General features: G+C 36.9%; 1 protein-coding gene and 1 pseudogene across 6 annotated transcripts in view; one reads left to right on the top strand and one right to left on the bottom strand.

The window, feature by feature from the left end:
- The window catches only part of ATAD1 (ATPase family AAA domain containing 1), a 38,100-nt gene that overhangs the window by 6,737 nt on the left and 8,766 nt on the right, over positions 1-22,597 (top strand). For all 5 annotated transcript variants that reach the window (XM_081159033.1, XM_081159032.1, XM_081159035.1 and 2 more), the window contains 6 exons: positions 3,753-3,851; positions 6,252-6,372; positions 8,193-8,393; positions 11,435-11,541; positions 17,646-17,735; positions 20,485-20,535. In XM_081159033.1, the coding sequence (XP_081015159.1) occupies positions 3,753-3,851; positions 6,252-6,372; positions 8,193-8,393; positions 11,435-11,541; positions 17,646-17,735; positions 20,485-20,535 (669 nt within the window). The remainder of the gene's footprint in view (positions 1-3,752; positions 3,852-6,251; positions 6,373-8,192; positions 8,394-11,434; positions 11,542-17,645; positions 17,736-20,484; positions 20,536-22,597) is intronic.
- Positions 20,635-21,111, bottom strand: LOC308567445 (small ribosomal subunit protein eS12 pseudogene; annotated as a pseudogene). The gene has a single exon. The product of its transcript is annotated as a small ribosomal subunit protein eS12 pseudogene (transcript).

Here is a 22,597-nt window from a genome sequence, read left to right as displayed (position 1 = left end):
ATAGTTCTGGCAAAGACTTAGGTAGAGTAAGGGGGTGAAAAAAGGAATGGAATGGGTGAAAAGAATAATAATAATGAATGTTGGAAGGGCTTTGTGATGATATGGGAAAAGAAAAAAGACGCTTTACAAATGGATCCAAGATTTGTCTGGAGTCCTCAAAGACTCATAATATGTTTTTAAAAAAGTTTTTACTTACTGATTTTAGAGAGAGAGAGAAACATGGATTTGTTGTTCCACTTATTTAGGCACTCATTGGTTGCTTCTTGTATGTGCCCTGACCTGGGATCGAACCTGCAACCTTGGCGTATCAAGACGATGCTCTAACCAACTGAGCTACCCAGCCAGGGCTACTTAGGAACTGGTAGATAGGGCAAGTTTATGGGAAGATGACATTTGATTTGGGCATCTTATCCAACAACTTTCAGAATAAATACAATAAAATCAGAAGGAAGAAATGTAAGTGAACTAACCCTATGATGATGGTCTTCACATGTCCAAAAAGGTATATTTTCTACAATTTTAATGCATGTTTGTGATAAGAGCTTATACCTAATATATAAAGATAATTACTCAGATTCTTTGCTATTTTCTATTTAAGTGCATTTTTAAAAGCTTTGTATTAGTGATTTCCTCTGTCTACACTTAAATTGGAGTACTTTAGCTGTGACTTCAGTAAAAGGTTTTTAACTTATGTTTAATTAGTTCATTTATCTCTTTTTTAACCCTTTGTGGTTGTTTGTCTACTCTCAGCCACCAAAGCTTTTTTACTGTTCCGGTCGTATGTCTGCTCTCAGCCACCACAGCAAGGAACCCTACGAATCTTAACTCTATTCATTCATGTATCAGTTCATAATTTCTCTTGTTTATCCTTCATAATCTTGCATGTTATGTATCACTGCTCTTTCAATGGAAATTAATTCCGACCAGTACGACACCCATGTCCAAATTTAATACGACCACAAAGGGTAATTCTTGTTAGTGCTATCTCTAAAATTATTCTTCCAAAAGAACAACCAATTTTAGTAAACTTTTAGAACCTAAATGAAATGAGTGTTTCTTTTGCTGCTTTTCTCCATTTCCTCTTTCCCCAGTTTAGGCAAAAATATTAGTTCACTATTTCCTACCCCACTTCTTAATTTTTAAAATCATATTTCACATGGAGAAAAAATGAAATAGCATGAAAGGATTAAAAATACAATGAAACAGTTAAAAAGATGGGTATACAGTAAAATGTAAGCTTCCCTCCCACCTCTGACTTCCTTCACAACCCAGTTCACCATTTTTCCTCCATAGAAACAACTACTTGGAGAGACCCAATTAAAAACCAAGCAAATGTTGGTGACTAGAAAATATAATTGTCATTAAGCTGCAAATGATAAACCAACACATGGACATAAGCCATTTTAGAGTAATCCAATCATGATTTTGTTTTTCTAGTTAAAACATTTTAGAAATAGAGGCTCAGTTAAATGTGTCGAAGCTGGACAATTAGGTAACTTATTACTGGAACAGTTTGGTGGTGGTATGGTGTTTTGGGATGTTTTCTTTTCATTGATAATTTTTTAAACCGTGATCTGCTCTCCCAAATGAGGACTATTAGTGTTTCATCTGAATATAAGCTTTGAAATTAGACAAATTAGGGTTTGAGCTCTGGTAGTGCCAGTTTCTAGCTGTGTAGTCTTAGCAGTTCTTCTAATTTCTTTGATCCTTGAGTTCCTCATCTGAGAAATGAGAATAATAATAGCTGTTCTCAGGATGGATTATAAAGTACCCACCACAGTGCCAGGTAATGTTGTAGATGCTCCATAGACATTAATTTATTTTTTCTCTCAGTGTTAATGCAACCTGAAGACATTGTTAAATGAGACTGCTGTTATGGGGAAAAGATTCTAGGTAAACTCGACTATAACAATTTCTGTCTCAGGGTAAAGAAAAATAGTTGATTTTTTTTTTTTTTAAAGAAACTCCAGATATAAATAAAGATTGTTGTTATTTAAAGCAAGAGGTAATTTTGGCCCGGAGTGAAATTTTAAGGGCAACTACCTAATGGGGAAAAAGGCAGGGTTTCTCAACTTGGCACTAATAACATTTGGGGCCAGATAATTGGGGAACATAGGGGGACAGGCTATCCTGTGCCTTCTAGAATGTTTAGCAGCATCCCTGTCTCTGCTGACTGGATGCCAGTAGTTCCCTCCTCTTCACCCAAGTTTTCACAACCAAAAGTATTCTCAGACTTTGCCAAATGTCCCCTTGGGTGCAAATTCACCCCCAGTTGAGAACCAACCACTATTTTAGAGCATGGCCTAAAAAAGAACACGTGGGATGGCTTTACATTTATAGAATCATAATGAAAAAGAAGAGTTAAGTTAATGTTGTTACAGATACTAAAATAGAATACCTTTCATAGCTGACACATAAAAGATTTAAAGGCCGTGAAAGAGAAGATATTTATAAGAAAAAGATAAAAGGATCTGGGGAAGGCAACTTTATCCATTGAGTAATTTTACAGGGGGGTGGCTAAATAGGAATAATGATGTGGTATATAGCACTTTTAAAAAATTCTATTATTACTAGAATATGATCAACACACATTTATCCACATCCTTTAAGCATTATCCTATAATGCTGAGTGATTTGAATTTCCTTGTAGAGCAGCAAGATCTTATATAATCACAAATATGTTAGGAAAAGGTAACAAAAATTTAGGTAAGTACATGATATAGCAGAGCACCTTTATTTCTAAAAATGTTCACTTATTTGAAATTTGAATGTTATTTTTAGATTATTGAAGACTCTTTAGTGGTCACAAACTTCCATCATATAGTTGGGGAAACCAAGGTAATATGTGTGATGACTAGAGTATGGGCTCTAGTGTTAGACTGCCTGGATTTGTATATTACCTCTTTCATTCACTCACTTCTAATCTAAAGTAGTTACTTAATCTGAGCTAAACTTCAGTTTCTTTTTCCAGGATGGGGGAAATTGTGCCTATCCCATGGGCTCTGAGGATTCAGTGAGTTAGTTTATTTATAGTATTTTGACATAATATTTGGCACACTCAACTAAATATTTATCATTATCATGATTTTTATTTTAATTGAAAGCTTTGTTGCATTGTTAGAGCTCATAGGTTTAAGGTTAGTTTTGCCCACCTCTAAAAATATATGTAAGTATACTTCTAATTCAGAATCATTTTTATCATATTTGGTTGCCTAGCACCAGGAATTGACTAACTGAAAGGGACAGCATCTCAGAACAATTTGAAATTAGATAGGTATGAACACCTGTTGGAAATACCTGGGTAATTTGGAGGAAGTTAGGCACCTGTTTTCAGACACACTGTTTATATAAGTAGAGAAACTTCAGTTGTGCATTTCTTGTTTAGCATTAATTCTTCAGTCTTTCATCTTGAGGTTTCATCTCTAACTGTCATGATCATCCTACTAGGAAAGAGAAACCAAGTTGGAGCAGTGTGAGGCCCTGTGTATATCTCTTCAATCATGTACCCTATTTTCTCATTTCCCCTCATTTCTCAGGAGCTGGTTTAAATTGCCCTCGTTTCTGTGGAGTAGACCCTCAAATTTTTCTTTACCTAAGGACTTGCAATGGGAAAGGATGAGATCAAGGGGCCTAGAATATTCCTGGAAAATTCCTGTGTGTCCATTGCTTTTTAGATTTCACAGGTACCTGTTTTAAACTGCCAATATCTAAATATCAAACTAAAGGAGGTTGCTTTTTTTCTTTTTCCCTAGGCAGAGAAGTTAATGAAGCAAATTGGTGTGAAAAATGTGAAGCTTTCAGAATATGAAATGAGCATTGCTGCTCATCTTGTAGACCCTCTTAACATGCATGTATGTACCTTTAATCTTATTTAAGATTTTTGTTTTGGTCTAGAATTTTGTGTCAGTGGTCCCAAAGGCCACAGCCAGGTTTGATGATTCTCTAAGAGGAATCAGGATTCAGCATAGTGTTACTCACAGATATGACTTATTACAGCAAAAGGATACAAGGCAAAATCAGCAAGGAAAGAAGGTCATGGGATGAAGTGATAAAGTCTGAAGGTAATCAGGCACAAACTTCCAAGAATCTTCTCCCATTGAAGCCACAAAGGATTCATATGATTCCTCCAGCAACAAGTTATGAGATCATTAGAGACTTCATGCCCAGGGTTTTAATTGGTACTGGTCGCGTAGACTTTGTTTTTCTAACATCAACCAAAATTCTGAAAGAAAATAGGTATTCGCCACAAAGCATGTTTGCACAAACAGTTTAGGCACAGTGAACTGTTCTTATCAGGGAATGAGGGGAACGCTCCTAAAACCTAAGTTCCCATACTCCAGTCAAGGGCCTGCCTTGCATGCAGGCCTTTCTAAGGATAATAATCTTTTTTTTTTTAAGTATATCTTTATTGATTTCAGAGAGAGGAAAGGGAGGGGGAGAGAGAGATAGAAACATCAGTGATGAAAGAGTCATTGATCAGCTGCCTCCTGCACGCTCCCAACTGGGGATTGAGCCCGCAACCTAGGCATGTGCCCTGACCGGGAATCGAACCCCGATCACCTGGATCCTAGGTCGATGCTCAACCGCTGAGCCACGCCCGGCAGGGCAATAATCTTTTTAAAAAAAATATGTTTTTATTGATTTTAGAGAGAGAGGAAGAGAGAGGGATAGAAAAATAGAAGCATAGATGAGAGGGAAACATTGGCTGCCTCCTGCACACCCCCTACTGGGGATCGAGCCCACAACCCAGGCATGTGCCCTGACTGGGAATCAGACCAGCTTCCTAGTTCTTGGATTGACACTCAACCACTGAGCCACACCAGCAAGGCCTAAGGATAATAATCTTAGTCCTGATATGTTAGTTTATTTTTGCGCGCATTTGTTTAGTTAAACTTGTGCTTTTTTATATTTACCTTTGTGGTATATAAAATATATTGCTTTAAGTCATGTGGATACTTTCAAAATAGACACAGCTTGTATATTTTAAAGCCTTCTGACTCAAGTTTAAAAAATTTTTTTTGGAAAATAAACTAACTGAAAAACACCTTAAAAAAAAAAAAAAATCAACCGAACTCTAATATGGCTGAGGGGCTGAATGTGGGGCCAGTCAGAAGCAATAGTTACAACAGACTTACTTTCTTTACGACTTTAAAAAAGTGAAAAAGTAATCACCTACTTTCACTGTAGCTATAACAGAAAACTGAGTATGTCAGTACAGCTTTACTCAGAAGTGAATATAGGTAAGGCCTCAAAAAAGTACCATTGTAAATTTATAAATCATTCAAATGGACGATCAGTTCTGGGGGTCTGTATATCTTTGTGCACACAGATAATGACAGACGTACATTTTTATCTTCTAGATATGGGAATAGAATATCGTATTTCATTTTATTTATACCTCTTGTTACAAAATTTATTTATACTTCTTTTTTAAGGTTTTTTTTTTCAGTTAGTTTATTTTCCAAAACATTTTTTTTAAACTTGAGTCAGACCCGGCGGGGCGTGGCTCAGTGGTTGAGCGTCGACCTAGGATCCAGGCGATCGGGGTTCGGTTCCCGGTCGGGGCACATGCCCAGGTTGCAGCCTCGATCAGTGACTCTCTCATCGTTGATGTTTCTGTGTCTCTCTCTCTCTTTCCTTTCCTCTCTCTGAAATCAATAAAGATATATTTAAAAAATAAAAATAAACTTGAGTCAGAAGGCTTTAAAATATACAAGCTGTCTATTTTGAAAATATCCTCTATTTACTATTTATAAAGACAAGTCTTAACACAGTTTTACTTTTGACTAATAAAATTCAGAAGTCTATTTTGGTGGTATAGACCTTTTTTCTAAAATTCATCCCTATTATGTTTGACAGCATCATATATGAATTAGGCACACTTCTGGTGAGCTCTTCTGTACCAGCAGTGCTGAATTAACTGAGCTGGTTGCCAGTCTTCTTGGTGGGGGTATTTCCTCTTAAATGGAGTAAATTCAGCATATTAAGTCCCTGCAGAATTTTGAGTGCCAGACCTAGTGCCTTTTTCTTAAATAGTAGGTAGTTGATTATTAAATTCCTATTTGTAGTGTCATAGTAGTTTAATTTAGTTATTGCTATGAAAAGTCTTCACTCACATTAATGTATAATTTTAATCTTTTATTTTTTTATGTATAATTATCAGATTAAATTTTTCCATTTGGGGAAGTTTTTTCTTACTTCAGTAAGTAGACATTAGATGTAAAATTTGTGTTGACCTTACCTTTTACCAGGTTACTTGGAGTGATATAGCAGGTTTAGATGATGTCATTACGGATCTGAAAGACACCGTCATCTTACCTATCAGAAAGAAACATTTGTTTGAAAATTCCAGGCTTCTGCAGCCTCCAAAAGGTAAAGTAAAAGCTTATATTTGCTACAGCATTAAAAATCTTGGAATCATTGAAACTTTGTCATTATAGAACAGGTGGGTTTGAAGTTAGATTTTCAAGAGAATGCTGAGATCCAGTAAACTTTTACAAATAATAGTTTTAATATAATTGCTCATTCTTCAGCTTTCCAAATTTAGATAAATTTTTCTCCCTATAGTTACACTGCAAAATAATCCCTTTATTTCAGACTCACTCATTACTTCCAAGTAAATGAAAATTGGGAAAAATCAAGGTTTAAAAAAAACCCCGAAGTCACAAAATGTGTTTTTTGTTTTTGAGATAATACTTTAAAAAAAAATTAAATTTATTGGGGTAGCACTGATTAATAAGATTATGTAGGTTCCTGTCCCATCACATTATCTGTAGAGGCAGAAGCAGATCTGGTGACCCAATAGAACTTCCAGTTTAGCAAAGATTGTATAGCATGTCTCTCACTTTTTCCAGGGTAATGTTCTTTTCTTCATCCACAACTATGTTAGAATGGTAGTCTTGAAAATGACCACCCCTTCCTCCACATAGATTATCGTATTATTTTAGGCTAAGAATATAAGTTTTCTATGCTGCCTTGGGTCACAGTAGTTTACTGTATCTTTGTGGATTTGGGTGTGTATTTAAAATCTTTGAATTCTTGTTGCTTGTTTAAATCATATTAAATATGAATGTATACCAGAGGCTTAAGTTAAGTTCTAGAAATAAGCATTGTCTTTAAGTATTTTAAAAGTTAATTGTAATGTATTATTTTACTCATTCTTTCAGAATTAATATGAAATATAACATAAATGCTATGAATTGAGATACATTGTGTTATGGGAAATGTAGTGAGGATAAAGGCCAGTGGTCAGCAAGGCCAGGACTAAAGGTTGTTCTCTAATATCTAAACTGTGAAGAGTAAATAATTCAGTGAGGATATGGTAAGCAGAGCTCAGAATTGGTAACAAATGGTAGGCAACTATTAAGTCTTTTGAACTATTTTCTAAATAATGGAAAGATAATACAGAAATTTGAGCAAAAAGTCATTTCATCTGATTTATATATTTAAGTAAACACTTTGATTGCTCAGGAATGAATCAAGGATATCCACAATGGGTGTAGGAAGACTGTTTTGAAAGCCATTACCTTCATCCAAATGAGAGATAATAGAAATTAGTTTAGAGAATTAGACATGTAGCTGGAGAAGGACCAGTGGCTTTAATAAATATTTAGGAGATAAGGCTGATAAGACATGCTGATTGACAGGATAAGGTAAGTAAGGAAGAAGAAGTCCAATTAAGGATGGTTCCATTCTGAGTGCAGTTACTCATCAGATTTATTTGGGCATAAAGATCATAAGTTTAATTTTGAATGTGTGGAATTTGAGCTCCCCTATGACAAGTGTTGAATGTCAAATAAGTTGAATTGGTCTATTTTCTTTGGGCTGTTGTTAGTATGCAATAGTGCTCTGTTAGCTTGTGAAGCTGGAGGGTGTTAGATGATTTTATTTCTTAACCATTGATTGAGGGTTGTCAGTTTGGATGTGAAGATAATTGCCTTTAATATTCTGAACTGGACCTTTTTATTGAAGGCAGGATGTACAAGGTGCTATAATCCCAAATACTTGTCATCACTGATACTGAATATAGAATATGGCTCCTTCCTTTTCTTCTATTAAAAAGATTAATAAAAACAAGTGAATATTGGGACAAATTTTAGTGTGGGCAGAATTAATATGTTGATTATCACATAAACTAAAGCAAATATCTTGTTTTCTTAAAGGAAATAATAAAATAACATGTTAATTTCCAGGTGTTCTCCTCTATGGGCCTCCAGGCTGTGGTAAAACGTTGATTGCCAAGGCTACAGCCAAAGAAGCAGGCTGTCGATTTATTAACCTCCAGCCTTCAACACTGACAGATAAGTGGTATGGAGAATCTCAGAAATTAGCGGCTGCTGTTTTTTCCCTTGCCATAAAGCTACAGCCTTCCATCATCTTTATAGATGAAATAGGTATGCTATGTTTTCTAGGGGAGCATTTTAAAATGCCATTTTTAAGTGTGGTATGTAGATGACCAGATGGACTTTTAGCATTTTGTAGGCCAAATTGATAAAACAAAAGAGATAACCGCCATCCTAAGATATCACCCATAATTTCTGTGTTGCAGAATGGGTCTGTTCATTATCCTACTTGATAGTTTTTTCTGTGTTTTCCCTCTTACAGACAGAGTGCAATAGACATCCATGTACACTGTAGATACCTAGAAGTTGAACCATTAGGCTGTGTGTTGTGTTCATCTTCAACCTCACTAGGACTACCGGTTCTTCAAAGTGGTTATACCTGTTTTCACTTTCATTATTGTGTAGTTTGTATTCCTAGATACTCCCTAAAATTTGTTGGGGTTTTTTGTTTGTTTTTTTGTTTGTTTTGTTTTTAAGGAATTAGTAGTTTATGGTTTTGTTTTTTTTTGTTTTGTTTTTTTAAAATATATCTTTATTGATTTCAGAGAGAGGAAGGGAGAGGGAGTGAGAGAGAGAGAAACATCAATGATGAGAGAGTCATTGATCAGCTGCCTCCTGCACGCCCCCGACTGGGGATTGAACCGGTATCTCCTGGATCCTAGGTTGATGCTCAACTGCCCAGCCACGCCTGGCTGGGCTAAAATTTGTTTTTTTCAGACATTATCATTACTTTTTGCCAATTTAGATTGCATGAGTTATCTCATTATTGTTTTAATTTGGGACTTTCTGCTTACTATTAAGTGTGGGCATCTTTTAACATGTTGGTTAGTCATTTGCATTTCCTTGCTTTTAAGTTGTTGATATTTGGGGTGATTTTTCTTGATAATTCTTTTTTTTTAATATATATATATATATATATATATATATCTTTATTGATTTCAGAGAGAGGGCAGCAGAGGGAGAGAGAGATAGAAACACCAATGATGAGAGAGTCATTGGGGATGGAGCCCGCAACCCGGGCATGTGCCCTGACTGGGAATCGAACCTCAATCTCCTGAATCCTAGGTTGATGCTCAACTGCTGAGCCACGCCCTGCTGGGCTCTTGATAATTCTTTGTTGATGTTCATTAGCATTGCTGGATCTTATGGGAAAACTATATTTAGCTTTGTAAGAAACTACTAAACTATCTTCCAAAGTGGCTATACCATTTTGCAGTTTCACCAGCAACAAATAAGAGGTCCTGTTGCTCTGCCTCCTTGTCAGCAGTTTATTGGATTTTATCAGCCTTTTGGATTTTAGTTATTCTAATAAGTTTGTAGTGGTGTCTTATTGTTATATTAATTTGCAGTTCCCTAATGACATGTCATTGAGCATCTTTTCATATGTTTATTTGCCATATGTTTATCTTCTTTGGTGAGGTGTCTGTTCAGATCTTTTTGGGTTGTTTTTCTATTGTTGAATTTTAAGAGTTCTTTGTATATTTTGGATACAAGCCCTTTATCAAATATATGTTTTGTAAATATTTTCCCCCAGTCTGTGCCTTGACTTTTCTCTTACCAGTGTCTTCCACAGGGAAGGATTTTTAATTTTAATAAACTCTAACTGCATCATTTTTTCTCTGATGGATTGTGCTTCTGGTGTTGTATGTAAAAACTCATCATTATACCCTAGGTCACCTAGATTTCTCTTATATTGTATTCTGGCTTTATAGTTTTGTGTTTTACATTTAGATCTGTGATCATCCATTTTGAGTTAATTTTTATGAAAGGTATAAGGTCTGTGTCTAGATATTTTTTTTGCATAGGAATGGATGTCCAGTTCTTCTAGCACCATTTATGATATGCATTAAGTTTTTACAAAAATATTTTGTCCAACTTTTAAAATAGTGTTTATGTATATCTTTTGCCATCCTTTTCACCATTCTGAGCCCTTATATTTAAGTATGTCTCTTGTAAGCAGCATGCAGTGGTGGTTAACTGAATGCTGCTTACAAGTATGCAGGCAGCTAAACAATTTCTCTTATAAAAATAAGCAATTTAAAATGATTAGATTTTCTTTTACCCTTTTTTTTTGTGTGTGTGAGTTAATTTGATACATAGTCCAACAATGGAAAAATTGTTCAAAATTGAAACTAAGAAATCCAGAATATATGTTTGCCATCACAAGACTGTTATGACATGGTAATGTTTTTTTGATATTTTTTTTAAAGCTTGGACCTAGAACATTACACAGCGTTTTGTACCACTTCAAATTCTAGTTTCAAGGCTGAAATGTGAAAGTTACTCAGAGATGGCCAGTAATTTGAAGGGATATAAGACAAAATATTTGAAATAGGGATTGTACTAGAAAATCCAGGATTTATTTTTAGTGTCCTTTTTCATTCTTAGATGTACCACCTTTCAGTTTTTTCATTCTAGAAGGAAAAATGTTTCCCTGCTTCTTAGAAGGATTTCATGTTCATTGTAGATAATTTGGAAGACAAAATAATTCAAAAGAGGAAATTAAAATTGTTCTTAAGTCTATCACTGAGCAATAACCAAAGTTATTTGCCTTTTTTTGTTTTGTTTTGTTTTTACCATGTATAACATTATATGCATGCTAGCTTGTGTATTTTAAACCATTTTCTGTCCTAGATTTTCCCACTTAGTAGTGTATTGACATTTTCTAATGTAATTTTATTTATTACCAGGGGAAGTGTGAGGAAAAAGATGTGACCCTTAATTAAGAGCATAAAGGATACAGATAATCTGGAAAGTTAGGCCTGAAGTATACAGATTTTCCTCTATACAGATTTTCCTCCAAGACACTACTTGATGTTTTTCTAGCCTCTCAGTACCAGATTCTATACTTCTTTTATAGATGTTAGCATAAATGTATTTTTAGGGGGGAAAAAGGAAGATTGTGAACTGTTGTTTTTTTTCAATTTGCCCAATAATTTGCCAAAACTGTTATATCAGAATGTGTGAAAAGGCATAGTAACCCTTTTTCTTGTGATCTTTCAGGAAGTTGTCAGCTTTTGGTTAAATGATTTTAAATTATAAAGAGTAAATAATTTATTAATTTCTAATGTTAAGGACTTTTTTCTTTCTAGACTCCTTTCTACGAAACCGTTCAAGTTCTGACCATGAAGCTACAGCCATGATGAAAGCTCAGTTTATGAGTCTCTGGGATGGACTGGATACTGATCACAGCTGCCAGGTATTTGAAAAAAATGTACCTTAAACTTGTGTTGAAGAGAAAAACCTAGGGTGAAGCCTCTCCTTAGAATTTTTTTTAGGTATGTTTTTATTGACCGTAGAGAGAGGAAGGGAGAGGGAGAGATAGAAACATCGATGACAGAGAAACATCAATTGCCTGCCTTTTGCACACCCCTTACTGGTGATTGAGCCCAGAACTCAGGCATGTGCCCTGACTGCGAATTGAACTAGTGACCTCTTGGTTCATGGGTTGATGGCTCAACCACTGAGTAACACTAGTCGGGCTCTCCTTGGAATTTTTAGAACCATTATGCCATGGAAGAGGAAGTGACTAGTGGCTCTGGGAATGTTTCTATCCTTACTTACCTCCCTAATGCACAGGCTTTACTATTGGCCTCAGCTTAATTCCTTTAGTTTTTTGCAGTTTGTTGATTAATTTATTTGATTTTTAAAAATATTTTATTATTTTGTATTTCTTGTAGCCAGAGGGAGAAAAGGATCTCCTGTATCCACCACATTACCATAAATCAAAAGTAGGAAATACATCATTTTCAAGAGAGAAATTAAGCCACATGCTTTCCTTCTACATCACCTTTATGAAAACAGAATTTCATTATGAGGGAAAGTGCCATTAGTATTTATTTCTTAGATGATTGGAGAAGAAAGTACAACAGATAAATTTAGGTGACATCGATAGAAACCATTTTTATTAATAATTGGTTCTGATAGCTCTCTTCAATGGGGGTAGTTTACAGGTTTCCCAAAACTAATATCCTCCTTAGCAACAGAATTTAAAGTACTTAGACAATTGAATAGTTTAGGCCATGTAAGAGAAAATAGCGTAATATTATATCCTATCCTATCAGATGATAGTTTTAAAAGCCAAGGAACCTTCGCCAGTTTGTCTAGGTGCTTAGAGCGTTGGCCCTCTGACTAAAGGGTCCCAGGTTCGATTCCAGCCAAGGGCACATTATGTCGGTTGCAGGCTCTGTCCCCATCGGGGTGCGTGCAGAAGGCAACCAATGAATGTGTGTCTCTCACATCAATGTCTCTCTCCCCCCGCCCCCTTCCACTCTCTATGAAAAAGCAATGGAAAAAATATGCGTGGGTAAGGATTAAAAAAAAAAAGCCAAGGAAAGAGCGACAATTTGATGTTTATACTCCAGAGCCACTTCATTCAGAGCCCCACAGCATGGTTCTGAAAGCATGAAACACAACTGAAAACTGAGTTTTCAGAACCATGATTCCTTGTGACGCTAGTAGTACTTACTGTTTTCATTATGACAGATTTTTATTTGAGGGAGCAAATAAAGATGTTACTTTTTTAATCAGATTTAAAATATATATATATCATTTTTTTATTTCAGAGAGAGGAAGGGAGAGGGAGAGAAAGTTTTGAAACATCAGTGATGTGAGAGAGTCATCATTGATCAGCTGCCTCCTGCATGCCCCTAACTGGGAATGGAGCCTGCAACCCCGGGCATGTGCCCTGACTGGGAACCGCAATCCTCTGGATCCTAGATCAATGCTCAGCCACGGAGCCACTCCCAGCCGGGCAAGATGTTACTTTTTTATTAAACTTCAGCCCCAATTTTTTCCCTTATGTTGAGGGGTTTAAAATTGACATTATTAATTTGAATAGCAATTTTAGACATATTCTTCTTTAAGCTGAACCAGTTAGCTTTTCTCTAAAATTGTCTGTTCTATGACTATAGATGGAGCCCACTACCCCAGGTAACTTTCTGGAATGTCTGATACAGCCACAAAGGAAACAAAAATAGTTGTATGGCACAGTTAAACCTGTCACCACTACTGGAAATCCAAATTAACTGATGACATATTCTTCATCTTGAGAGACATGAGACATAAAAGATAACAGTGTTTTTAGGATAGTCATTGACATAAAGTTTTGAGGTATAAATTTAGATCTGATTTTTTAAAAATTTATCTTTATTGTTGAAAGTATTACAGGTGTCCCATTTTCCCCCCCAATTGACCCCCTCCACCTCGCTCCCACCCCCGCCCCAGGCCTTCACCCCATCATTGTCTGTGTCCATGGGTTATGCATATATACATATAACTTCTTTGGTTAATCTCTTCCCACCCTCCACCCCCCTTCCCTCTGAAATATGATCGTCTGTTACATGCGTCAGTGTCTCTGGATCTATTTAGTCCATCAGATTCTTTTGTTCATTAGCTTCTTGTTAAAGAAGACCCTTCAACATTTCCTGTAGTGCTGGTTTGGTGGTGATGAACTCCTTTAGCTTTTCCTTGTCTGAGAAGTTCTTTATCTGACCTTCAATTCTAAATGATAGCTTTGCTGGGTAGAGTAATCTTGGTTGTAGTTCCATGTTTTTCATTACTTTGAATATTTCTTGCCACTCCCTTCTGGCCTGCAAAGTTTCTGTTGAGAAATCAGCTGATAGTCATATGGGGGCTCCCTTGTAGGTAACTAACTGCTTTTCTCTTGCTGCTTTTAAGATTCTCTCTTTGTCTTTAACCTTTGGCATTTTAATTATGATGTGTCTTGCTGTGAGCCTCTTTGGGTTCCTCTTCTTTGGGACCCTCTGTGCTTCTTGTAAGTCTGTTTCTTTCCCCAGGTAGGGGGAGTTTTCTGTTACTGTTTTTTCAAATAGGTTTTCAATTTCTTGGTCTCTTTCCTCTCCTTCTGGAACCCCAATAATATGAATGTTGGGCCTCTTGAAGTTGTCCCAGAGGCTCCTTATGCTATCTTCATATTTCTGGATTCTTTTTTCTTTTTGCTCTTCTGGTTGGGTGTTTTTTGTTTCCTCATGTTCCAAATTGCTGATTTGATTCTCAGCGTCCTCTACTGTTGATTCCCTGTAAATTAATCTTCATTTCAGTTCATGTAGCATCGATTTTCTCAATTATTTTCATCATACTCTTACTAATATCCTTGAGCATCCTTATAACCATTATTCTCAACTCTGTATCTGTTAGCTTGCTTGGATCTATTTCATTTAGATCCTTTTCTAGAGATTTCTTCTGTTCTTTCCTTTGTGACATGTTTCTTTGCCTCTGCATTTTGGCTGCTTCCTAGTGTTTGTTTCTGTGTATTAGGTAGAGCTGCTATGTCTCCTGGAATTTGTAGAGTGGCTTTGTGTAGTAGCTGTCCTGTAGGGTCCAGTGGCTCAGCCTCCCCAGTCACGTGAGCTGGGCCTTCTAGGTGCTCCCATGTGTGGGCTGTGTGCGCTGTCCTGTTGTAGTTGAGCCTTGGTTGCTGTTGGGAGGAACTGACCCCCAGACCAATCAGCTGTGAGGACCAGCTGCAACTACAGCCAGAGAGCTGCTGGAGACACCCCTATGGAGCAGGATTTACTTCAGTAGAGCTTTGGTGTTCACCAAGTGCGCCCCTTGAGTGTGTTACTTGTGGATGTGGTGGGGTTGTAATCCAGCGTGGTCGAGTCTGACCACCAGGTGCACTGTCTCTGAGGCCTCCCAGGGGGTGCAGAGTCAGCCTGTGCCAGTGCCTTGCCCAGGGCCACCCAGCATGAGCTACACAGCAAACAATAGATGGCTGCTACTTGTGCTGGGCTTGGCGTTGTCTACGAGAGGCCAAGCTATTAGCCAATGCAGGTTGCCACTAGTGCCAGGCCTGAGGCCATTTATCAAGCCGTATGGGGCCCGCTGCTGCTTGTTTGAGAGATTTTAGGAAAGTCCTAAGCATGAGGCTCAAGAGGCCACTTGCATAGAGCCAGTAGAAATGGCCTGGATGAGCTGCAGGTGGGGAGGGGTGGGGCCAAAGGTGTGAGTCAGGTGCTGGCGATTCAAATACAGAGCCTGCCTGCCGGCTGGGTGCAGGGAGGACTCACCAAAGGAGCCATGGCCTCTGCCAGCTCTTCTGCCTGGGAGGAAGCTGCCCCTCCACCTCTCCCCCCGATTTCAGGCAGGTTAGTTCCTCCCCAAGTGTCCCAGGTTCCTTTCAAGCCACTGCGTGGCGCTGGGCTCAGAGGGAGCGCATCCAAGTGAGTCCGTGCGCGGGCCATTTAAGAGGAGCTGCTGGGGCTCCCGCAGCCTCCTCCACCCTCAGAGACAGTCCCCGCTGGTTTCACAGCCCGGAGTTGTGGGTACGTCTCTTCCTGGCCCTGGAGCCCTGGGCTGGGGGCCTGCTGTGGGCTGGGACCCCTCACTCCTCTGGAAAACCTCCACTGCCGGGATTCCCTCCCTGGTTTCAACTGCAGCACCGGGCGTGGGCCTGGGGCCGCGGGCTCGCGGGCACCTGCGTCTCCGCCCCTCCTACCGGTCTCGGTGCTCTTTCAGCTCCCTGGTTGCAGGGCTTCTGTTCAGCCAGATCTCAGGAGGCTCTGAGTGATGGTGGTTCTGTATTTTAGTTGTAATTTTGATGTGGTTGCGGGAGGCTGCGGGTGCAGCTGTTGCCTACGCCACCATCTTGTTTCCTCCTAGATCTGATTATTTTTTACTTATGCCTAAAGGTGCATTAATTTTGTTGCTTAAATACTAAAAAATTACTGTTGCTTCCCATTTTGAATTTTAGTTCATTTATGTTAGATAAAGGTGCGTGTAAAGGTTACCTGCCTGTTTTTGCCCCTTAAAATCACTTCTTAAAGTTTGCTGCTTTGAAGTGAAACTACAAGTGGTTTTATTCACTCCTGCTTTTTCATCATGGACATTGTTGTTCTCCTTTATGCATTCCTTGGACCATGCTGTGCTAGATTTATTTGGATTTCGTGATCCTAATTTCGAGCATTCCATCTTCTATACTGGGGTTTTTTGTTTTGTTTTAGGCTATTTACTTAGAATATTTTTCAAAATACAATCTGTTTACAGGTTTTTTCAGGTACTGCCTTAACCACAAGGCCTTTCGTGATTCTCTGCTACCTAATATGATTAGTCTTCAACATGCTTCCATATCACTTTGAATCTCATTTTAACACTTAATATACTGCATTTCGAAATGTACTTACTTATATTCATCCTTCTTTATCTTATGCAGTTAGTTCATTTGATCACTTTATGATCACTTTAAGACTTTTTTAGTAGAAAATTTCATTTCTGATTAATTTTATAGATAGTAAAGAAAACAGGTAAGGACATTAATATTTTGATTTTTTTTTAAGACCACTTAATCGAAATGCAAAATTGCATTATAGAACTAACATTTCTCAAGTTTGTATTTAAATTTTTTCCTCTAGGTGGCAACCTCTCACAGTTAATTGAAAGTAATTTGGCTCTTAAATATCATTAAATGTAGAATAGAAGTTGAATATAAAATTTAATGAATCTTTCAACATGTTCTGGAGTTAGACTTATGATTATTTCAGAAATCTAAAACCTCTTAGGCTGAAATAAAATAATATTAAAGAAATAAAACTTACCCTTAGAATACCAATAAATTTCATTTTGGATAGCAGATGTGTGCTGTTATTGGCTTATACAGAAATATCAACAGTCATACTAATAATGAAGCCCTTCAGAAGTTAACTTGTATATCTTTGTCTTTATTTGTGTTAGTTTTCATCTCTACATCTTTTATAAAGAATGACCCAGAGGTTTGCAGGGTCATCAGCATTTTAAAAAAATTCTACCCAGAATTTTGATGTTTACTTTTATTTTGTTGGCCTTGTTTAAAGTTGGATTGCTTGAGGTTTTATTAGCATTGAAAAGGTATCACCTGTAGTGCTGATATATGCCATGAGATAACGATGTGAAATGTAGAGGAAAAAGTACATATCTGTTAACTTTTACCAGCATCCTCAGACTTTGAGGAAATTATTCTCTTCTTAATATTATTATTACTATCCCCTTGTATATACTCCCAAGCTATAACATAAATGACTTTCAGTTATTTAACATGTAGCCATTGAGTAACAATGTTTTGCAAAATACAGTAGTTTTTTAAAAAAAAAACCTTACCAGCCTTGCTATCACCTGACTTATTTAAGATTAATTTCAATTTGTATCTATAAATATTTAAGTAGTACGTACTGGGTTAATATCAGATTTCTTATAGAAGATTTAGTTTAACACCACTTAATTTTTTATATTGTCTAAGCCTTTTAAATAACAACCTAAAAGGAATATTATTGGTGGTTTTTAATACCTTTGTTTTTTTTATATATTTAGGTCATAGTGATGGGAGCTACTAATCGTCCTCAGGATCTTGACTCAGCTATAATGAGAAGAATGCCTACAAGATTTCATATCAACCAGCCTGTAGGTGGTTTTGATTGATGTTATATATTCGTATATATAAGTTAAATATTCACCTTTTAAAGGTCTTTACCTGTGATTTCAAGAAAGGAATGATTTTTAAAAAAATAGCACTTATTTATGATGGGCAGGGAAGGACTAGGGCAAGAATCCACATCATTGCTTCTTTGTTCTTTCTACTCTTGCTTATTTTCTTATTTCTTTCTTTCCTGAGATCAATATTATTTGCTTCTCCTCAAAGTATGTAATAACTTTAAGTTTGCCTAGACACTTTAGTGGTTTTCTCTAGACTGTAGCAAGTTATCTATGCAAGATACATATGAAAATCTAAATTACAGTTTTGGTTTGGGATTAAAGAATTGTTCTGTTCAGGAGGCCTGACAGGAGAAACAACTGGGACTTATTTGATTAATTATTGGCAGCTGTAATCAATGCTGTCCTTTGATGGGATTAATGATTAACCAGCAGCTAAGATACTACACTTTAACTTAATGGGAATGTGAGGATGGTGTTGAACCAGTACTGTCTTCTTTCTAGCTTTCTTGTTAGTAAAGAAGTACCCTCAAGTAGATGATTGTAATTTATTGATACTCTAATTTTTGCACAGAATTATCAGAACTTGAATTTTCTCTTCCTTTAGATTGAAGAGGAAAGGAAGAAAAACAGGTTTAGTAATAGATATGTGCTATACATTCAGCATGTTACATGTATAGCTATGTAGAGGAACTTTTGAGGTTATTCCATTCAAATTTTGAAGTAAATAATAATTCACTTATAATCTCTAGCTAAAAGTTCTTTGTCCCACTTTATATTCTGCAACTTACTAGATCAGTTTGTGGCATTAAACCCGTTTCCTAAAGATTGTTGGTTGTAACCTCTATAAAATTACCCTGTTTTGCTATAGATATAACCTCTGGTTCCTCTGAGAGTATTCATGTACGTACCCACTCTATTAGAAAATGTACGTGATAAATCAGTGAGAATATTTTAATCTGATGTAGAAGACTATACAATTTATTTTGTATGGCTGATATTTATTGAGCATTAATATGTGTCAGAACACCCGTAAGGCTCTGGTGAATGGAACATTGCCCCTGTCCTCAAAGACAGTGTACTTTACACAGTTATGTTTAAAGAGCTGTGAGAACCTGAGAGGATAATGAAAATAATAATTCTATTTGAGGATTTGATGAGATTTACAGAATCCAGCCCTGGCCTAGTAGCTCAGTTGTTTAGAGCATTGTCTGTCCCTCTCCCTCTCCCTCTCAGAAATAAATAAAATTAAAAAAAAAAAATTAGAGTCTAGCTGGGCATTGAAGGAAGGTAGGAAATTAATAGGCAAGTTAGACAAGAAAAGGCTTTCCTGCCAAAATGAACAAAGGCAAGAAAGTGTAGAAGCTCATATTTAGCTGTGACTTCTGGTGTAGTTCAGTTAGGGCATGAAGGAGAATAGATCATGGACAGGTAGACTGCTCCCAGGTTTAGGTGAACTTTGTATGCTTCACAGAAGAATTTTGATTTTATTTTGTTAGCTAGACATCAGAACATTTTTACGGAAAATTAATTTATCTCAGTGGTTTGAAGACGAAGATTATATTGATAGAATCTGTGTTTGTAGTCCAATAGAAAACACAGTAGAGTACACTAGAATAGAACACAGGATACACACCATGGAAAGTAGACTTTACTAAAGTTATAAGTTTGTTTTTAAAGGTTTTTTTTGATTTTAATCTTCTAGGGGAGGAAGGGAAAGAGAGAGAAACATCAATCGTTTGTTTAATATATTAATTTTGTGAGTTATCAAAATGAGCTGTAATAGATTTAACAAATTTGTTGTAAGTTCAGACATTGTTAATGTAGAAACTGGGATTTTGTAACCCTCTTTTCATTCTGTTTTTAGAGAATAGGGTAATTTTTTTATTGCTTAACTATATGACGTCGAAGTGTATGATTAACCTTACCTTAAAACTCCTCTCCAAGTTAAATGTTTATTTTAAAATAAAAAAGTAGTTTTTGGTGATCACTTGACATACCAAATTAACCTTCATACTTAATATCCTGGAGGTATAGAAAAGGCAGGGCTTGGTTTTGTTTTTCTGATCGTTTGATTTGGTATTTGTGTAATCACATTCGTTTTTCCAGTGGTTGTAGGAATAGGGATGAGTTCAGCCATAATGATTCTTGAAAGCATTTATACTTACTATATAGGTAAGGCATTTTTGTACCAGCTCTGTTCTCTGGTGTAATAGTGAGAAGCGTCACTGGGACAAGCACACAAGCATATGAACAAATGTACTACCAACACTAAATAGAAGTTCACTCATGTAAGTTAGTGAGCATGCAAGTCATATGTTGAGATGGAGGAACTGGGGGTATTGTTGCCATTTCTTCAATTACTGGTAAAAATTGTATGGCAGCGGTGTTTTCAGTTTTCTAAATGAAGAAAGGGTGAGTTGCAGCGCAATAGAGGCAAGTCATTGGGAGTCATAGGTATTCATCTACTCACTCAAGAAACATGTAAGAGCACGTTTTCTCCCAGACATTTTGCTAAGCATTGGGATTCAGAATAAGACATAGTTGAGTAGGACAACCAAGGCCTTGCTTTAGTCAGTAGTTTCCATGATCTCTGTCAGTCAGAGTTTCTGTCATTCCCTGTAGGGATTGTCAGGTGTTTTACAGGCAAGGAAGAAATATTAGGAAAACTAGTTGATCCTTTTTTTTTTAAACTAACTGGAAATTTTCCTGGTTTTAGGCTCTAAAACAAAGAGAAGCAATCCTGAAACTCATTTTGAAAAATGAAAATGTAAGTAGAAAATTACTATTTTTTCCTGCCATATAAATATTGTTTATGTTCATGAAATTATTTTTCTATATTTATTTATTTATTTATTTATTTTGAGAAACAAAAAAGCCAAGTTCATTCATTCATTTTTTGCACTTAAAGTGCTCTTCGATGACATCCTTTGCCTGAGACTCTTTGCCATAGCCCTTAACCACCACACAACTGCAGCCAACCACTTTACGGGGTTTTCCCTCTCTGTCGATTTCACAGAGGCCTACCCACTCCCCCAGTTTCTTGTCGTCAACCTTAATTAGGTTGATTTGGTGTTCAGCACAAAGGGCCTCCACCAACTTGACATACACAGGCTCATCACAGTTGGATGCTAGCACACAAAGGTGGGCTTGGCGCTTGGCAGCTTCGTGAATTCCACGCGCTAGGCCATCGTGGATGAGAGCAGTCTTTAGCACCTCTTGTAAAGCAGTATTAACGTCCATTACACCTCCAGCAGCAATGCCTTCCTTGGCCATGGTGGTGGGGTATGTGCAGAGCTGAATCTTGAGCACACCCAGGCCTCCGCCTCCGCGTAACTCTGCGGCAGCAGGGAAAAAGAGCTCATGAAATTATTTTAGAGATAAATGAAAAAGAAAACTGAGCCCGGCCGGGCGTGGCTCAGCGGTTGAGCATCAACCTAGGATCCAGGCGATCAGGGTTCGATTCCCAGTCAGGGCACATGCCTGGATTGTGGGCTGCAGCAGATCAATGACTCTCTCATCATTGATGTTTCTATCTCTCTCTCTCCCTCTCCTTTCCTCTGTCTGAAATCAATAAAGATATGTTTGGGGAAAAAAAAAAAAAGACTGAACATTTAAAAAAAAAGAAAAAGAAAACTGAGAATAATGTGGCTTTGAACTTGAAGTAAATTACTATAAAACTTTTAATATATTTATTTTTTTAATCCTTACCTGAGGATATTTTTTCCCATTGCTTTTCAGAGAGAGTGAAAAGGAGAGAGAGACATTGATGTGAGAGAGACACATTGACTGGTTGCCTCTCACACTCGCCTCCACCAGGGCCGGGGATGGAGCCTGCAACCAATGTACATGCCCTTGACCAGAATCGAACCCAAGACCTTTCAGTCTGCAGCCCAGTGCTCTAACCACTGAGCCAAACCTGCTAGGGCTACTATAAAACTTGATTGATCATGTAACTCAGTAACTATGGTATACTTGAATTAATTAAGGTAATCTGCTTTTTAAAAGCCGTTTTCATATCTACAGATTAAAATCCTCACTCTTCACTGCTTTCCAGTTATATAAGATATGTTTATTTTTGTACAGAAGTGTGGGGTTTTGTTTTTTAATTGCAATATTTTTGAAGTTAGAATTTAGATTTTAAAAGATGTGGTAATCAGTCTTTAATAGTATTTGTGTTTAAGGTTTTTAAAAAAATAGTAATGTCATCAGTGTTTCAAAAATTAAAATGTATGTATTAAATGGTATACAGTAAAATGTCTCAGTCCCTCCCATATACTGTATTTCTTCTGTATCCATTTTGAGGGCATCATGCCTCTACAAGTAAACTAAAATATACTGTTGTTTCTCTTCCCTTTTGTACATAAACCATATTAATAAACCTTGTGTACACTGTTCTATGCATTGCTTTTTTCACTTACCTTTGAAATCTTTCCATATTAGCATAGTTTTCCTTTTGTTCTCTCTCTTTTCACTGCATAGGATGCCATTGGATGGATATACCATAGTTTATTTAGGCAGTGCCATATTGAAGGACAGCCTGGTTGATTCCAGCCTTTCACTAATATAACATGCTGCCTTGAATAACCTTGTACATGGCATTTCACACTTGTGCAGGAATATTAGTAGAGTGAATTTTCCAGAAGAAGAATTGCTAGACATTTATAATTTTAGTAGCTATTGTCAAATTGTTCATGCCCAGTTTATTCTTACACCAGCAATATTAGATTTCCTCTTTCCCCATAGCCTTGCCAAATGAACATTATGGAACTTCCTGCAACATGATAGGTAGAAAATGGTACCTCATCATAGTTTTAGTTTGTATTCTTTTT

Source organism: Miniopterus schreibersii (genome assembly GCF_964146895.1).
Source record: "Miniopterus schreibersii genome assembly, chromosome: 14".
Taxonomy (NCBI): Eukaryota; Metazoa; Chordata; class Mammalia; order Chiroptera; family Miniopteridae; genus Miniopterus; species Miniopterus schreibersii.
This window is presented reverse-complemented; position numbering and strand designations above follow the sequence as displayed.